Below are 15463 nucleotides of genomic sequence, written 5' to 3'. Positions count from 1 at the left end.
CATTTTATTATTATGTTTATCTTACCTAAAAATAAATATATTTATTAATTTTAAAAACAAAAACTAAATACATTTTTACTCTATTTTGCTAAAAACATCCAAATTAATTGTATTTTTATTTGTATTTTTTCTGACTCCTTATTACATCCAGCCATAGAATTATACATTAAAATAAACATATTTGAAATAATTAATTTTAAATGATCATAATAATTCATTTGAAATGACCATATTTAGTTATTAAAATAATGGCTTGTTTATCAACAACTTTAGCATTTTATTCATTACATTTTGAAGCTCTCAGAAGCCAAATTATGTTATATTCCTTAAGATTTATTTATGCAAGTTTGAAGTATCAATTCATTCGCTCGTGTGCAGTGTGTTCAAAGCCAAGATGAGTGTGTCAGTTCAATAGCGGGCACAATGAAATCTTGGTTAGGCTTTGTTAATTATAGACTATATGATATGTGACTTTTTTATTATGTAAAACAGACTAAACTCACAACAAAATTAACAACAAGATTGATTATTCAAAAATTACTTTAAAGATTGAAAGTTGCCATCAATCCCACGTGGGTGCTCAGCATTGGGGCCTATGACTCAGTGTTAGCTAGCTCAGCATGCTCGACACCTTTCATTTCAAGAAAAGTCTGGATTTCGCTCAGGCAAGCCGCAAAGCGGCTGAGCACCTTCCCTCTTGGACAACCAACGCACGTTGCTGTGCAAAAGCAGACCTGGATAATCATTCCCAACTTCACCCGGCAGTGTTTTCAATTGGCGATCATTTAAAGCTCGGGCAACAATAAAGTTGACCACTGGAATGACCAGCGACATCACCTCACCAAGCTGCTCGCCACACATTTGAGCACAAAGTGCCTCCTGATGTAGAATGCGATGAAAACTTGGGATGGGTCTATTTTCATGTTCACGAAGAATTCCTACAAATCCTTTGTTTTTCCCACCGTGCACGGAGCACCAGCCGTACACACCGAAGCAAGTTTATCCATCCATCCATCCATTTCCTACCGCTTGTCCCTTTCAGGGTGGCGGGGGGTGCTGGAGCCTATCTCAGCTGCATTCGGGCGGAAGGTGGGTTTCACCCCGGACAAGTCGCCACCACATCACAGGGCCAACACAGATAGACAGACAACATTCACACTCACATTCACACACTAGGGACCATTTAGTGTTTCCAATCCATCGGTAGATATTTTTCTTTAGCGAACTCAATGAAAGTCTTGAATAAATCCTCCCTTCTTCTTGTCCCTTTCATTGGCAAAACAGCAAGACTTTCCTCACGCAGAATGTCACCGGCAACATACCTTGCAATCACGCTGAACCGGTCATAAATGGCTTACGTCTGTTGACTCATCCAAAGCGAGGGAAAAGAATGGCGCTGCATTTATGTCCTTCATTTGGGTTTCCTCCACTTGATTTGCCATCATGATGGTGCGATCCTGAACAGTTGTTGCTGACAGAGGCATGTCTTTTATTTGTTTAATGATCTTGTCTTTATCCGAAAAGTCGTTAAAAAGTTCATTGGCCACATCAAGCATGAATGTTTTGGCATACTCGCCATCTGTGAATGGCTTTCCGTTCCTCACTATTGCTAAAGAACCAGCAAAGCGAGCCGAATTGAAGTCACCTTGTCGGGTCTATACACGGAGTTGCTGCTGACTCGCTTGCACTCTGCACAGTCGCTCTTGGCATGCTTTCTTCCTGCTGTCCCCCGCTGGATATATCCATGCAAATGTAGCATGGCGTGTGTCGAAGTAGGGCTGGGCGATATATCAAATATACTCGATATATCGCGGGTTTGTCTCTGTGCGATGAAGAAAATGGCTATTTCTCTGAGTATATATTCTTACGCAGTTGCTTTTAGCTGTGTGCATTACACGTCAGGCTTTTCTCACTCTTTCTTGTCGCTCCTTTTCACAGAGAGATAAAACAAGCGCACCTTGTTACATACGTCACATACTGTCGCGCGTACAAGGTCATACGCCCTCGCCGAGCAGAGAGGTAGTTCAATGGGTAAAGTTAGCTGTGGCAGGTGGTGCAAGCGGTAATACGAGAGAGAGTAGGTGCAAATCTGGTAACAAATGCCATCCATCCATCCATCTTCTTCCGCTTATCCGAGGTCGGGTCGCGGGGGCAGCAGCCTAAGCAGGGAACAAATGGAGGAAGAATAATTAATTGCCAAGAAAAACGGGGTCCATCGTCTGGCAGTGGTTTGGCTTCAAGCGAGAAGATGTAGAACAGACAACCGTAATATGTCAAGTATGCAAAAGCGTTGCTACAAAAAGTAGCAGCACTGCTAATTTTTAGCATCATTTGAAAAGGCACCCGCTAGAGAATAAAGAGTGCTTGAATCTTCGCATGTCAACATCTCCGGCCGGTGCCACACCCACAAAATGCCCAAGCAACCAGCACTGACCCAATTGAGCCTCGCATCTTCCATTTCCACATCAACACTGTATGAAAAAAATAGTCAACAACAGAAGGAGATAACGTCTTATTGAAATATCTTGTGTGACATCATGCACAAAAGTTCACTTTATTTGTTTTAAAATATTGTAGTGGCATTCTGTACAAAAAGTGCACTTTAATTTAGTGTTGTTTTGATATGTCATCTTAGTGACATCATGCACAAAAGTGCACTAATAGCTTGTTTTAAAATGTCTCTGAGAATCTTGCACTTTCTGTTTTGAAATGACATGAATGTTTGTGCCACTGCTTAATAACTGTTTAATAAATACACTTTTGGTAAATTGACTTAGTTGAACAAGAATATTTTAATGTAGACACATAGAATCATCATACTGCTGTGATTATATGCAGCAAGTGTTCATTCAAGGCTAAGGCAAAATATTGAGATATATATCGTGGATCGTGACATGGCCTAAAAATATCCAGATATTAATAAAAGGCCATATCGCCCAGCCGTATGTCGAAGTGCCGCTTTATATTTGATATAAAGCGATATATTTGATTTTGTACTTAAAAATGTGTCATGAAAAAGTGGGGTCACAACGATAATGATCTTGTTTTCCAGGAAAGACCAGCACCTGCTGTCCTCTGTCAACTGCTGGTACCTGGTACTCAACCAGACCCGACGCGAGAGTCGCGACCACGCCACCCTTAGTGACATCTACACCAACAATGTCATTGTCCGCTTGGCGCAGATCACCGAGGACGTCATCCGCCTCTTCAAGAAGGTCAGTGCAGAAGGGATTTCCAACACTTACCGACGAGACTAGAGGCTCACCAACAAGTTATTAATTGCTTCATGAAGCAATTGAGGCAAAACACAGTGCAGTACTTAGATGCACTAGCAGAGGTGCTTTTGATTTGGCCTCATCTAGTGTTCTGTCCAAAGAAGTACAACATGACATCCGCTCTAGGTAGTTTAGCTACATCACGCCGCAGCACTAACGCCTCCTGGCATGATTTAGAAACAAGAGTTAATAACTTTCACACATTCCATTCCAAAGTCATGGATTAATCAATTGTTCATGTCTCCATTTCTTTAGATTTTCACAGTGTTTTATTTTAGGGTGTCCAGATACAGCTTTTTAATTTCCGTTACGATACGTGTATTGGAGCTAGGGATGTCCCGATCCGATATTTGGATCAGATCGACCGCCGATATTTGCCAAAAAATGCGTATCGGCAAGGCATGGGAAAATGCCGATCCAGATCCAGTTTAAAAAAAACTCAGGTCCGTGTTTTCCAACGCACCGACTTAAATAATACATTCCACTTTTCTGCTGCTCCCTAATTTCCGTTCCGCATTTTCCAGCACACCTTCAACACATGCACAGGTCTGTGGATTCTCACTCAGTTGCTTTTAGCTGCTGGCATTACACGACAGGCTCTTCTCACTCTTTTCTGTGTCTCCCTCTCACAGACAGCAAGCGCACCTTCTTACATACGTCACATACTGTCACGTCATACGTCACATACTGTCACGTCATACGTCACATACGTATACGTCCTCCCCGAGCAGAGAGGTAGCAGCATGGCTAACGTTAGCTGTGATGCTAGCGCAGCTGTGTGACCAACGCTCCCTCTAAGGTGCGCGTCTGTGCAATTGCACACTGCTCAAGTGTCCTCTGCGCATAGCAATTATATGCCACACACAAAATCAAATAAAAAAATAAGCGCATAACAATTTTCGACACACGGACACGACAGAGAAAAACGTTTTCGTCATCATTGTTCAAATATTGTAAGGTCTGTCCATTCGGTGCCACACGCCCACACCATCAAAATGCCGAGGCAAAAATGTCCACATCAACACCGTATGAAAAAATTAGTGATTTTTTTTAGTTGTGATTTCCTTCTCTGCATGAAAGTTTAAAAGTAGCATATATTAATGCAGTATGAAGAAGAATGTTTTAATGTATACATGCAAGCCTTGAAATAAAATTTTGAAAATCAAGACTACATTTCCTGCAAATGGGTGCATTTCTACTTTATATTTTGACTTTAGATTTATTCTCATATCAAACTCTTTTGGCTGTCTTTTTGACACTTACATCCGGCGCCCCCCTCCACACCCCGGATTATAAATAATGTAAATAATTCAATGTGATTATCTTGTGTGATTGACTGTATTATGATGATAGTATATATCTGTATCATGAATCAATTTAAGTGGACCCCGACTTAAACAAGTTGAAAAACGTATTGGGGTGTTACCATTTAGTGGTCAATTGTACGGAATATGTACTTCACTGTGCAACCTACTAATAAAAGTCTCAATCAATCAATCAAAACACATAGAATCATCATACTGCTGTGATTATATGCATCAAGTGTTCATTCAAGGCTAAGGCAAAATATCGAGATATATATCGTGTATCGCAATATGGCCTTAAAATATCGCAATATTAAAAAAAGGCCATATCGCTCAGCCCTAGTTCAATGATGCCATTTCTGTTTGTCATGTATAATTTTGTCTATTTTGTGTTTATCCTTGAATAAACAGGTCCGTTTCTTGTTACCAACCATTGTGTATTATTCAAACTCCCCTAATTCAGCTGGCTAGTTGTTATCAAGAGTACTAAAACCCTTTTCAACATGATTCTGACAACTAAGTAGGCTAAATAACTTTAAACTTTAATACATGCTCGGATAGGCCAGTATCGGTCAGTATCGGTATCGGTCAGTATCGGTATCGGATCGGAAATGCAAAAACAATATCGGTATCGGATCGGAAGTGCAAAAACCTGGATCGGGACATCCCTAATTGGAGCCTTGAATATTGGCTGATCCCGATATTGATCCGATACAATATCAGCACAAATTATACATATTGTTATGTACGACAAGGACTAATCAATTTGTTACTATTATTACTATTTATAACGTTGTATTACGTATTCTGTCTTTAAGGTGAAGGTAATTGTTTTTTTCTGGCAACACCTAGTGGCCACAATAATTCATTACGTTAATGATGCAATAAGTTAAATGATCTGGACACTGGATACTTTGTATGTGTAAGTAATTTGCAACTATAATTATTTTATACATTTTTAAATTGACAAATGTGCTGATATTGACTGCAATATTGTTCAGTTATTACATATGCCTTGCTTGTGTGCTATTGTGTGCTTAGCTGTTGCGTAGATACCATGTTTACTTTTGTAAATGACTTGACTAAAATACAAGAAAAATCCAACTGATAGGCTTATTGGAGGATATTTAGAGGCTGTTAAGATTTGTAAATGCGCTGCAGGACTGCTTTTATCAAAGTCTTGGCCCATACTAGTTTTTTGGCTGAATTGAACTGATATTAATTAGACATGTAACGAGAAACGGTAATAAGTATACCACGGTAAAACTCCCCTACGGTTAGTATTACCGTTTTAAATAAAAATGATGGAAAACTCGTAATTGATAACTGCACTTTGATAAACTCACGGATTAGCTTGTGCCAGCTCGCTTGTTAACATGAAAACAAGAGCCATTAACGTCTTTCCCCATTAAGAAACAACATACCCCAATCGAAACTTATGAAAACACTTTACAGTCTGAGCAATTTAAATATTCATTTGTGCACACTGAACCTACAAGCTTGGCTCTCTTAGCACAGAGTGATCGTTCTACACTCAGAGGAATACAATACGGAGGTCTTTTTACGATGCACTCAAGGACAGCTGAACAGAGTAGCAAAGTAGGACGTCACAACATCCGCCAGAAATATTAAATAATATTAATAGATTTGATTTGTTACGCACTTTTCATTTAAATACATCTTAAAATGCTACAGTCCATCCGTCCATCCGTCCATTTTCTACCGCTTGTCCCTTTTGGGGTCGCGGGGGGTTGCTGGAGCCTATCTCAGCTGCATTCGGGCGGAAGGCGGGGTACACCCTACAGTACAAATCAATATTTAAAACAATAAAATATTTGACATTAAAACAGATACAATTCTAAATTTAAAACTTTAGTGGACGCATTCTGATAAGAAACACAAAACATGCAAATAGTTTTCTATTTATCTTACCAGTAGTTATTATTTCAGTGTACGTACCAGTACCGTGATAATGTTTTTCACAGTGATATGAATTTTTCATATTGTTACATCCCTAATAGCCTTAATGGATTGGGACACCCCTAGTTTTAATATTATTGTGGTTGTAGGTTACAGTGCTGCACTATATTACGCTATCACCACAACCATTTAGTTGTGCTGGTGTACCTAATAAAGTGGCTAGTGATCTCTTGGTCCGGACCAAAGGCAGCAGAACGGCGTCATGCATGCAAGAAAAGTTGAGGGGTTATCCAAATATTTTGCAGAGTTCCAATGAGTGTTCGCAGCATTTTGTCAGCACATAGCAGAGATGACTGAGGTCTTATCCAAACATTCAGATCCCTGCTCACACCTTGCACACCTTCCTGTAGGTGTGTGTCTGTGCGCCCGGCACTCAAAAATGGAAACTCTCTATTAGAAAAAACAACTTGACTTAGTAATAAAACAAGTCAATGGAGAGTCATTCCTTGGTTTCCCCAATGGCCTGGCCAAACTTGACATACTCAAAGTAGCGAGCCCAGCGATTGGGAGCGTGCTTTTTCATTTAAAATAAAGCCAAGCAACTGGCACGAACAGTTGAGGACATGAAAGAAAATGTAAAAACAAGTTTTTTTGGCCAAATATTTTGAATGCTGCGTATTCCAGTTGGACTCCAACAGCGGACTTTCTTAGGTGGAGGCCTCTTAAAGGCCTACTGAAATGCGATTTTCTTATTTAAACGGGGATAGCAGGTCCATTCTATGTGTCATACTTGATCATTTCGCGATATTGCCATATTTTTGCTGAAAGGATTTAGTAGAGAACATCGACGATAAAGTTCGCAACTTTTGGTCGCTGATAAAAAAGCCTTGCCTGTTACGGAAGTAGCAGACGAGTAGCGTGACGTCACAAGTTGTGGAGCTCCTCACATCTGCACATTGTTTACAATCATGGCCACCAGCAGCGAGAGCGATTCGGACCAAGAAAGCGACGATTTCCCCATTAATTTGAGCGAGGATGAAAGATTGATGAGGAAAGTGAGAGTGAAGGACTAGAGGGCAGTGGGAGCGATTCAGATAGGGAAGATGCTGTGAGAGGCGGGTGGGACCTGATATTCAGCTGGGAATGACTAAAACAGTAAACAAACACAAGACATATATATACTCTATTAGCCACAACACAACCAGGCTTATATTTAATATGCCACATAACAAACACCTCCCCCCTCCCGTCCATATAACCCGTCAGTACAACTCAAACACCTGCACAACACACTCAATCCCACAGCCCAAAGTACCGTTCACCTCCCCAAAGTTCATACAGCACATATATTTCCCCAAAGTTCCCAAAGTTACGTACGTGACATGCACATAGCGGCACACACGTACGGGCAAGCGATCTAATGTTTGGAAGCCGCAGCTGCATGCGTACTCACGGTACCGCGTCTGCGCATCCAACTCAAAGTCCTCCTGGTAAGAGTCTCTGTTGTCCCAGTTCTCCACAGGCCAATGGTAAAGCTTGACTGTCATCTTTCGGGAATGTAAACAATGAAACACCGGCTGTGTTTGTGTTGCTGCAGCTGCCCGCAATACACCGCTTCCCACCTACAGCTTTCTTCTTTGCAGTCTCCATTGTTCATTGAACAAATTGCAAAAGATTCACCAACACAGATGTCCAGAATACTGTGGAATTTTGCGATGAAAACATATGACTTAATAGCTGGCCACCATGCTGTCCCAAAATGTCCTCTACAATCCGTGACGTCACGCGCCGGCGTCATCATACCGAGACGTTTTCAGCAGGATATTTCGCGCAAAATTTAAAATTGCACTTTAGTAAGCTAACCCGGCCGTATTGGCATGTGTTGCAATGTTAAGATTTCATCATTGATATATAAACTATCAGACTGCGTGGTCGGTAGTAGTGGGTTTCAGTAGGCCTTTAATAGACTTGTAAAGTGTTGCTATGATGCAGCGTATCGATGGATATATTAGGCCCTTTTCCACCAAAAGTTCAGGAGCCTTTGGTTCCTGGAACCTCTGGTTCCTGGATGTATAGGTTCCTGTAGACGTGTGTGGTTTGTTTTGACCACATTTCAGAGTTCACGGTAGTTTATACAAATCAGGCTGAGGACCTATGGAGGAGTGGTTTACTATATTTCTATTAGGGTTGTCCCAATACCAATATTTTAGTACCGGCACCAGTACCAAAATGTATTTCGATACTTTTCTAAATAAGGGGGACCACAATAAAATGGCATTATTGGCTTTATTTTAACAAAAAATCTTACGGTACATTAAACATGTTTCCTATTGCATTCGAAGAACAATTTGGGTTCAACAAGACAACTTGTCTTTTAGTAGTAAGTAAACAAAAAAGGCTGCTTATTGGTCTGCTGACATAAGCAGTAACATATTTTGTCATTTATCATTCTATTTTGTCAAAATTATGAGGAACAAACTGTAAAAATTGATTATTAATCCACTTGTTCATTTATTGTTAACATCTGCTTATATTACATTTCAACATGTTCTATCTACACTTCTGTTAAAATGTAATAATCAATTATTCTTCTGTTGTTTGGATACTTTACATTAATATTGGATGATATCACAAATTTAGGTATCGATCCGATACCAAGTAGTTACAGGATCATACATTGGTCATATTCAAAGTCCTCATGTGTCCAGGGACATATTTCCTGAGTTTGTAAACATAATATCCATCCATCCATCCATCTTCTTCCGCTTATTCGAGGTTGGGTCGCGGGGGCAGCAGCCTAAGCAGGGAAGCCCAGACTTCCCTCTCCCCAGCCACTTCGTCCAGCTCCTCCCGGGGGATCCCGAGGCGTTCCCAGGCCAGCCGGGAGAGATAGTCTTCCCAACGTGTCCTGGTTCTTCCCCGTGGCCTCCTACCGATCCCTAGGGAGGCGTTCGGGTGGCATCCTGACCAGATGCCCGAACCACCTCATCTGGCTCCAATATGAATTTTAAAAAAAGGAAAAAAGATTTTGTGACGATAAAAAAATATCGATGTAATCATAGTAGTATCAACTAGATATGCTATTGTACTTGGTATCATTACATTTGCTCTCAGGTATAGATCCACCCATGTCATTTGTTTACATTCAGGGTGCTAGCTTGCTGTTACCGGTTAGCTATCGTATCCTCCTACATTGTGTAGTGAAACATGTTTAGCTATTCCTCGTCCTGCAGTGATAATGATACTTGTAAGAAACATACTTTATTTGTCGCCATAGAGGCGAGGATTAGTGATTTAAAAGTAGCTAAAACACTACCGACTGCGGATGGACTATCGCCGCTAGTGTCTTAAAGCATCTCTTCGTGAGCGCGTTTCCGTGTTATAGCTTCACCTTTATCGTTAGTTTTAAGCCAAAATGCGTCCATTCTTGCTTCTCTGTCTACACACTGTGTCTGCTTGTAAGTACTCTATGATTGTGCGCTGCCGAACATGCTCCTCTGCTCGTAAAACCAGCAATGTCACGACGTGACGACGACGCGCCGTCATGCCCGTTAAAAAACAGGGGGGCGGGGGGAAGGCCGGTAGTTTTTAGAGGCGGTATAGTACTGAACATGATTCATTAGTATCGCGGTACTATACCGTAAAACTCTAATAACAGTATAGATTTACTATCCACTTAGAATGACTCATCCACACAGCTGTTTTTGTCGAAATATCCGGCAAGCATGGGGGTAATAGCGTCATGATCTAAGAATGCATAAGTGATGCCGTCACTGGGGAAATGTGGTTCATTGTGCAAATGATGAATTTCATCGTGTCCTCATACATTTTAAAAGTGATGAGCCCCTATCTTGGGGAAGTGGGCCGCATGGAAGCTTTCCATCATGGTAGGAAGCCCTTTTGGGTACAAGCACCCGCAACGAGCGCGCACATTTGTTGGAAAATCAGATAAGAAAGGCTTGCATCTAAAATGTCCCGTATAAGTGCTCCGATACAAGCATTCATGCAGCGCAATTACCTATGCAAAGCTGCACAGCCAGTTAACGTCCAAATGCCCTCCAATAAGCACACAAGATTGGTCTTTTCTTCTACAAATGTATTTCAGTTAAGGTAAAGAGATGAGAAAAGTTAACCATGGTAGACTATACTGTAGGTTACTAGGAGCTAGCAGCTACACAACAGCTAAGCACACAATATCACACAAGCTAGACATATGTAATAACAATTGAACAATATTACGGTCTAAAACATCACATTTGTCAATATAAACAAGTATCTAATAATTATAGTTGCATATTACTTGCACATAAAAAGTCTCCAAATCAGAAGAAAATGAGAAAATATTCAGTAACAAACATTTCTGCATCATTAAACTTACTGCTTCATGAGTTTATGAATTGTTGTGGCCACTGGTGTCACCAAAAAGCTATTTACGACTCCACTTCAATTTAAAGACAGCATAGGTAAATTCCAGTCAGATAGTAAAGAATAGGTTAGTGTTTTTCATACCTTATGTTGTTCTCTGTTTGACAGATTTCGCTTTCTCAAGCCTTTTCTAAAACACCACATTCAGAGCTGTATGCTTAGTTGTGTCAGTAGTAGCACCATTGCTACTAAATGGAAAAAAATTAGTAGCACATAATTTTTTTTGTAGCAATATGAAATGTCTTAAATATCACAATTTCATTATTATCACTCAAACAAGATACACATGTGCCCTCATACATATAGACACAATGCCATCATAAGGCCTACTGTAACGCTCAATTAAACATAGAGAACATCCCTAAGCTGTGCAAGCACTGTCGCTAACACGAATGTTGGGCTGGGCCGTATGGACCAAAACTCATATCCTGATATAGTTTGGCCCATAAACTAACCTATAAATGGAAATTGCCCTTGACCTAACTAAATCTCTCCACCATGCCTTGATTTTAAATTTTCGGGACTTATGGGGATCGCAAATACACAAAAACAGGTACCAACAAGTAAGAAAAGTAGGTTTTGCATAATATGATCCCAGCTTAAGAGGTGTTTTGAAATAAGAAAAAAGGAAAAGCCTTTAAATTAATATAAGAAAAGTCAAATACAATCTCCAATCGTCTTTAAAAAAAACATGTAGCTATGCTGAATTTATCAGCTAACAGAAAAACGTGAAATAAAGTGCCCTGGTTTAAGAGGACGTGTTTAAACATCAGCAGCAACACGAAAATAAATTACCTTTTACAAAGGTGTTTTATAGGTAAACATTATTATAGGACATACACACAGATTTTAGCCAGGAACTCCAACCTGCCAGCTACTTCGTTATGCATTGTGACAGGCTGAATTCTGAAAATTACTTTAAAAAAGTAAGTAGTTCTAGTTACTTGTTATTCTACTAAAAAAGTAATCAAATTACTAACGGAATTTCTCTTTAATAAATGTAATTAATTATTAGGGAAAGTAATTATTGCAATACTTAAATACTCAAATATCTGGCATAATGCAGTTAAGATACATTTCATATGAGAGCAGTGTGCACATCTGTGTGTGTGCCTTTAAAAGGCAATGCCTGTTGTGTAGTCACTATGACGTCAGCGAGTCCACGCTCAGTCTGAGTCTCACAGGCATTTTAGCTCAAGCTGTTTTTGTTAGCTTAGCAGGCTAGCAGCGGCAGTTTGTTGGCTTTGACGGCAGCTCTTTTGAATCAGTCACTGGTTTGTGTTACCTCTGCTTGATAAATAAATTGAATGTGCTTCCATGATGTATGTTCTTGTCAACAAACAGGGTATTGTTTGGATGGCAAGTTTGTCACTTCAATAATTGATTTGTTGTTTAGTATCCCCTCCGACCCTTGTAGTTATTAGCACTTAGTGCAGTTTGGTCAAGTTTTAAGATAGTGAAAAAAACCGTCTTTTACAGACCAGTTGCTCCAGCTAAGATCTTGTTTCTTGCGTGTTGGAAGACTGAGTGTGTTAGCTAGGAGGAGCGGGGATCCCCTCTGTGCATTGCACAGAGTGATCAGTGACACTTTTGCGTCAATCCCTTGTCCATTTGGTTATGGTTATGGTTAAAGTTTATTTCAAACATGCTATACAGATGAAGTTAAACTTTACTCAAGTTTGATCAAATTTGGATGGATTTATTTTAGGAGCGAAATGCAATAAAAGGGTTGGAATCTCTGTTCGCACATGTCGCAGAGTCTATTTTTAGGAGCATTTGCGAGTAAATTTGTCGCACTGTACAGCCAAAATAATGTAAGTATTTATGATACTATTGTTGTCGGATCAATATTGGTATCGACAAATATATAAGCCTAAGGTATCGGTACCGTATCGGTAACATACCCTACGGTAACGTATGCTAGCCTTTGTTGGTAGTGTTATTTATTGGCTTTACAGAATGTGACATACTGCACCTTCAAGTTATAGTTTCAAGTAAGAGTAAATGGTTGCTAAAATGTGAGGAGTGTACTAAATGTTGTGAGATATTGCACAGGTTTTCCCACAGATTGCCAATATACTTGTGGCGGTGGGGGTGTGGCTAAATGTGTAGTGGGGGCGTGTTTGGGGCAGTGTGAATATGACGGCATTACATCATCAGCGATGATGAATATATTTTCTTTAAAAAGCTAAACAATTTTATACACATATTTAAAAACAAATCTGTGTAATTACCGTATTTTCCGCACTATAAGGCGCACCGGATTATTAGCCGCACCTTCAATGAATTGCATATTTCATAACTTTGTCCACCAATAAGCCGCCCCGGATTATAAGCCGCGCCTACGCTGCGCTAAAGGGAATGTCAAAAAAACAGTCAGATAGTTCAGTCAAACTTTAATAATATATTGAAAACCAGCGTTCTAACAACTCTGTCCCAAAATGTACGCAAATGTGCAATCACAAACATAGTAAAATTCAAAATGGTGTAGAGCAATAGCAACATAATGTTGCTCGAACGTTAATGTCACAACACACAAAATAAACATAGCGCTCACCTTCTGAAGTTATTCTTCATTCGTAAATCCTTCGAATTCTTCGTCTTCGGTGTCCGAATTGAAAAGTTGCGCAAGCGTGGGATCCAAAATGGCCGGTTCCGTCTCGTCGAAGTCATCGGAGTCAGTGTCGCTGTTGTTGTCCAGTAGTTCTGTGAATCCTGCCTTCCGGAAAGCTCGGACCACAGTTGTGACCGAAATATCTGCCCAGGCATTTACGATCCACTGGCAAATGTTGGCGTATGTCGTCCGGCGCTGTCTGCCCGTTTTAGTGAAGGTGTGTTCGCCTTCGGGCATCCATTGTTCCCACGCCGTTCGCAGTCGTGATTTGAATGCCCTGTTGACACCAATATCCAGCGGTTGGAGTTCTTTGGTTAATCCACCCGGAATGACGGCGAGTGTTGTATTTGTGTGCTTCACTTGTTTTTTGACACCATCTGTGATGTGGGCGCGCATAGAGTCGTATATCAACATGGACGGAGCTGTGTGAAAAAAGCCACCCGGCCTCTTCGCGTAAACTTCCCTTAACCACTCGCTCATCTTTTCTTCATCCATCCATCCCTTCGAGTTAGCTTTTATGATGACGCCGGCTGGAAAGGTCTCTTTTGGCAAGGTCTTCCTTTTGAATATCACCATGGGAGGAAGTTTCTGGCCATTAGCATGGCAAGCTAGAACCACAGTGAAGGACGACTTCTCATTCCCTGTGGTGCGAATATTCACCGTACGTGCATTTTGTAGTCTGGTCTTTACAGATGTAAACACACAAAGGAAATGAAACGAAATATCCGCGCGTTTCTTTTTCTTCCGGGGGCGGGTGGTAGCTTACAGTAGAAGAAGAAGCGCTTCCTGTTCTATGGGGGCGGGTGCTTACCTTGGCGGTTGCTTGCGTAGAAGAAGAAGCGCTTCCTGTTCTACCGGGAAAAAAGATGGCGGCTGTTTACCGAAGTTGCGAGATCGAAACTTTATGAAAATGAATCGTAATATTAATCCATATATAAAGCGCACCGGGTTATAAGGCGCACTGTCAGCTTTTGAGAAAATTTGTGGTTTTTAGGTGCGCCTTATAGTGCGGAAAATACGGTAGTAATTAGTATTATCCTATATATTTTTTCGATATAGCGTTTTGCTTTAATTTTTAATTGTAGATGATTATTTTATTATTACAATGTAATACAGGCTGCATTTTGTTCACCCGTGGTTTATTGACATATATTAATCTGCACTCCCTGAATGTTTGAATTTAGTTTGCTAAATATATAAACAGTCTTTTAAATTAGATGAAAAAGCAACTTGAGGTGGTGTATTGATAGTCTCCACAATGACGCTACTTTAAAACTAAGCACACAAAGGAAAGTACATTAGTATACAGGTGAAGTGCACATACATACAGTAATTATGTTAAATCAACAATAAAGTTTGAAATAAACTAAAAAAAGCAATACAATTATACAGGAAGACGTTGGCTCTAATGCCGAAAGCTTAATATTAACATACGATGGACCAGCTCATTGACAGGCTAACAAAAGGCAAACATGTTGAAACGTTTATCAAATGAGATTTGAACGAAACAACATTGACATAAAACAAGTGTATTTCTACTTATAGGCATATATTCATCAAACTATAATAGAAACAAATACTGACCACTAACTCTGTACTCCTCAGTGACGCTCCTGCAGCATGCAGCTATGAAAACCTGTTGCTCAGACCTCAAACTCTTAATTTTAAAATAAATGACACAGTTGATGTTGATTGCAGAAGAAGGAAGCACATACACTATATTGCCAAAATGAATTGGCCACCCGTCCAAATGATGAAAATCACTTGGCCCGGTGTATAAAATCAAGCACTTAGGCATGGAGACTGTTTCTACAAACATTTGTGAAAGAATGGGCCGCTCTCAGTGATTCCCAGCGTGGAACTGTCATAGGATGTCACTATGCAACAAATCCAGTCGTGAAATTTCCTCGCTCCTAAATATTCCA

At 40.2% G+C, this 15463-nt stretch overlaps 1 protein-coding gene across 2 annotated transcripts in view; it reads left to right on the top strand.

The window, feature by feature from the left end:
• The window catches only part of srgap3 (SLIT-ROBO Rho GTPase activating protein 3), a 232432-nt gene that overhangs the window by 109045 nt on the left and 107924 nt on the right, over positions 1–15463 (top strand). For both annotated transcript variants that reach the window (XM_061932646.2, XM_061932645.2), the window contains exon 3: positions 3053–3215. In XM_061932646.2, coding sequence (XP_061788630.2) covers positions 3053–3215 — 163 coding nt within the window. The remainder of the gene's footprint in view (positions 1–3052; positions 3216–15463) is intronic.

The sequence above is a fragment of the Nerophis lumbriciformis genome, linkage group LG38 (assembly GCF_033978685.3).
Source record: "Nerophis lumbriciformis linkage group LG38, RoL_Nlum_v2.1, whole genome shotgun sequence".
In the NCBI taxonomy this organism is placed as follows: Eukaryota; Metazoa; Chordata; class Actinopteri; order Syngnathiformes; family Syngnathidae; genus Nerophis; species Nerophis lumbriciformis.
This window is presented reverse-complemented; position numbering and strand designations above follow the sequence as displayed.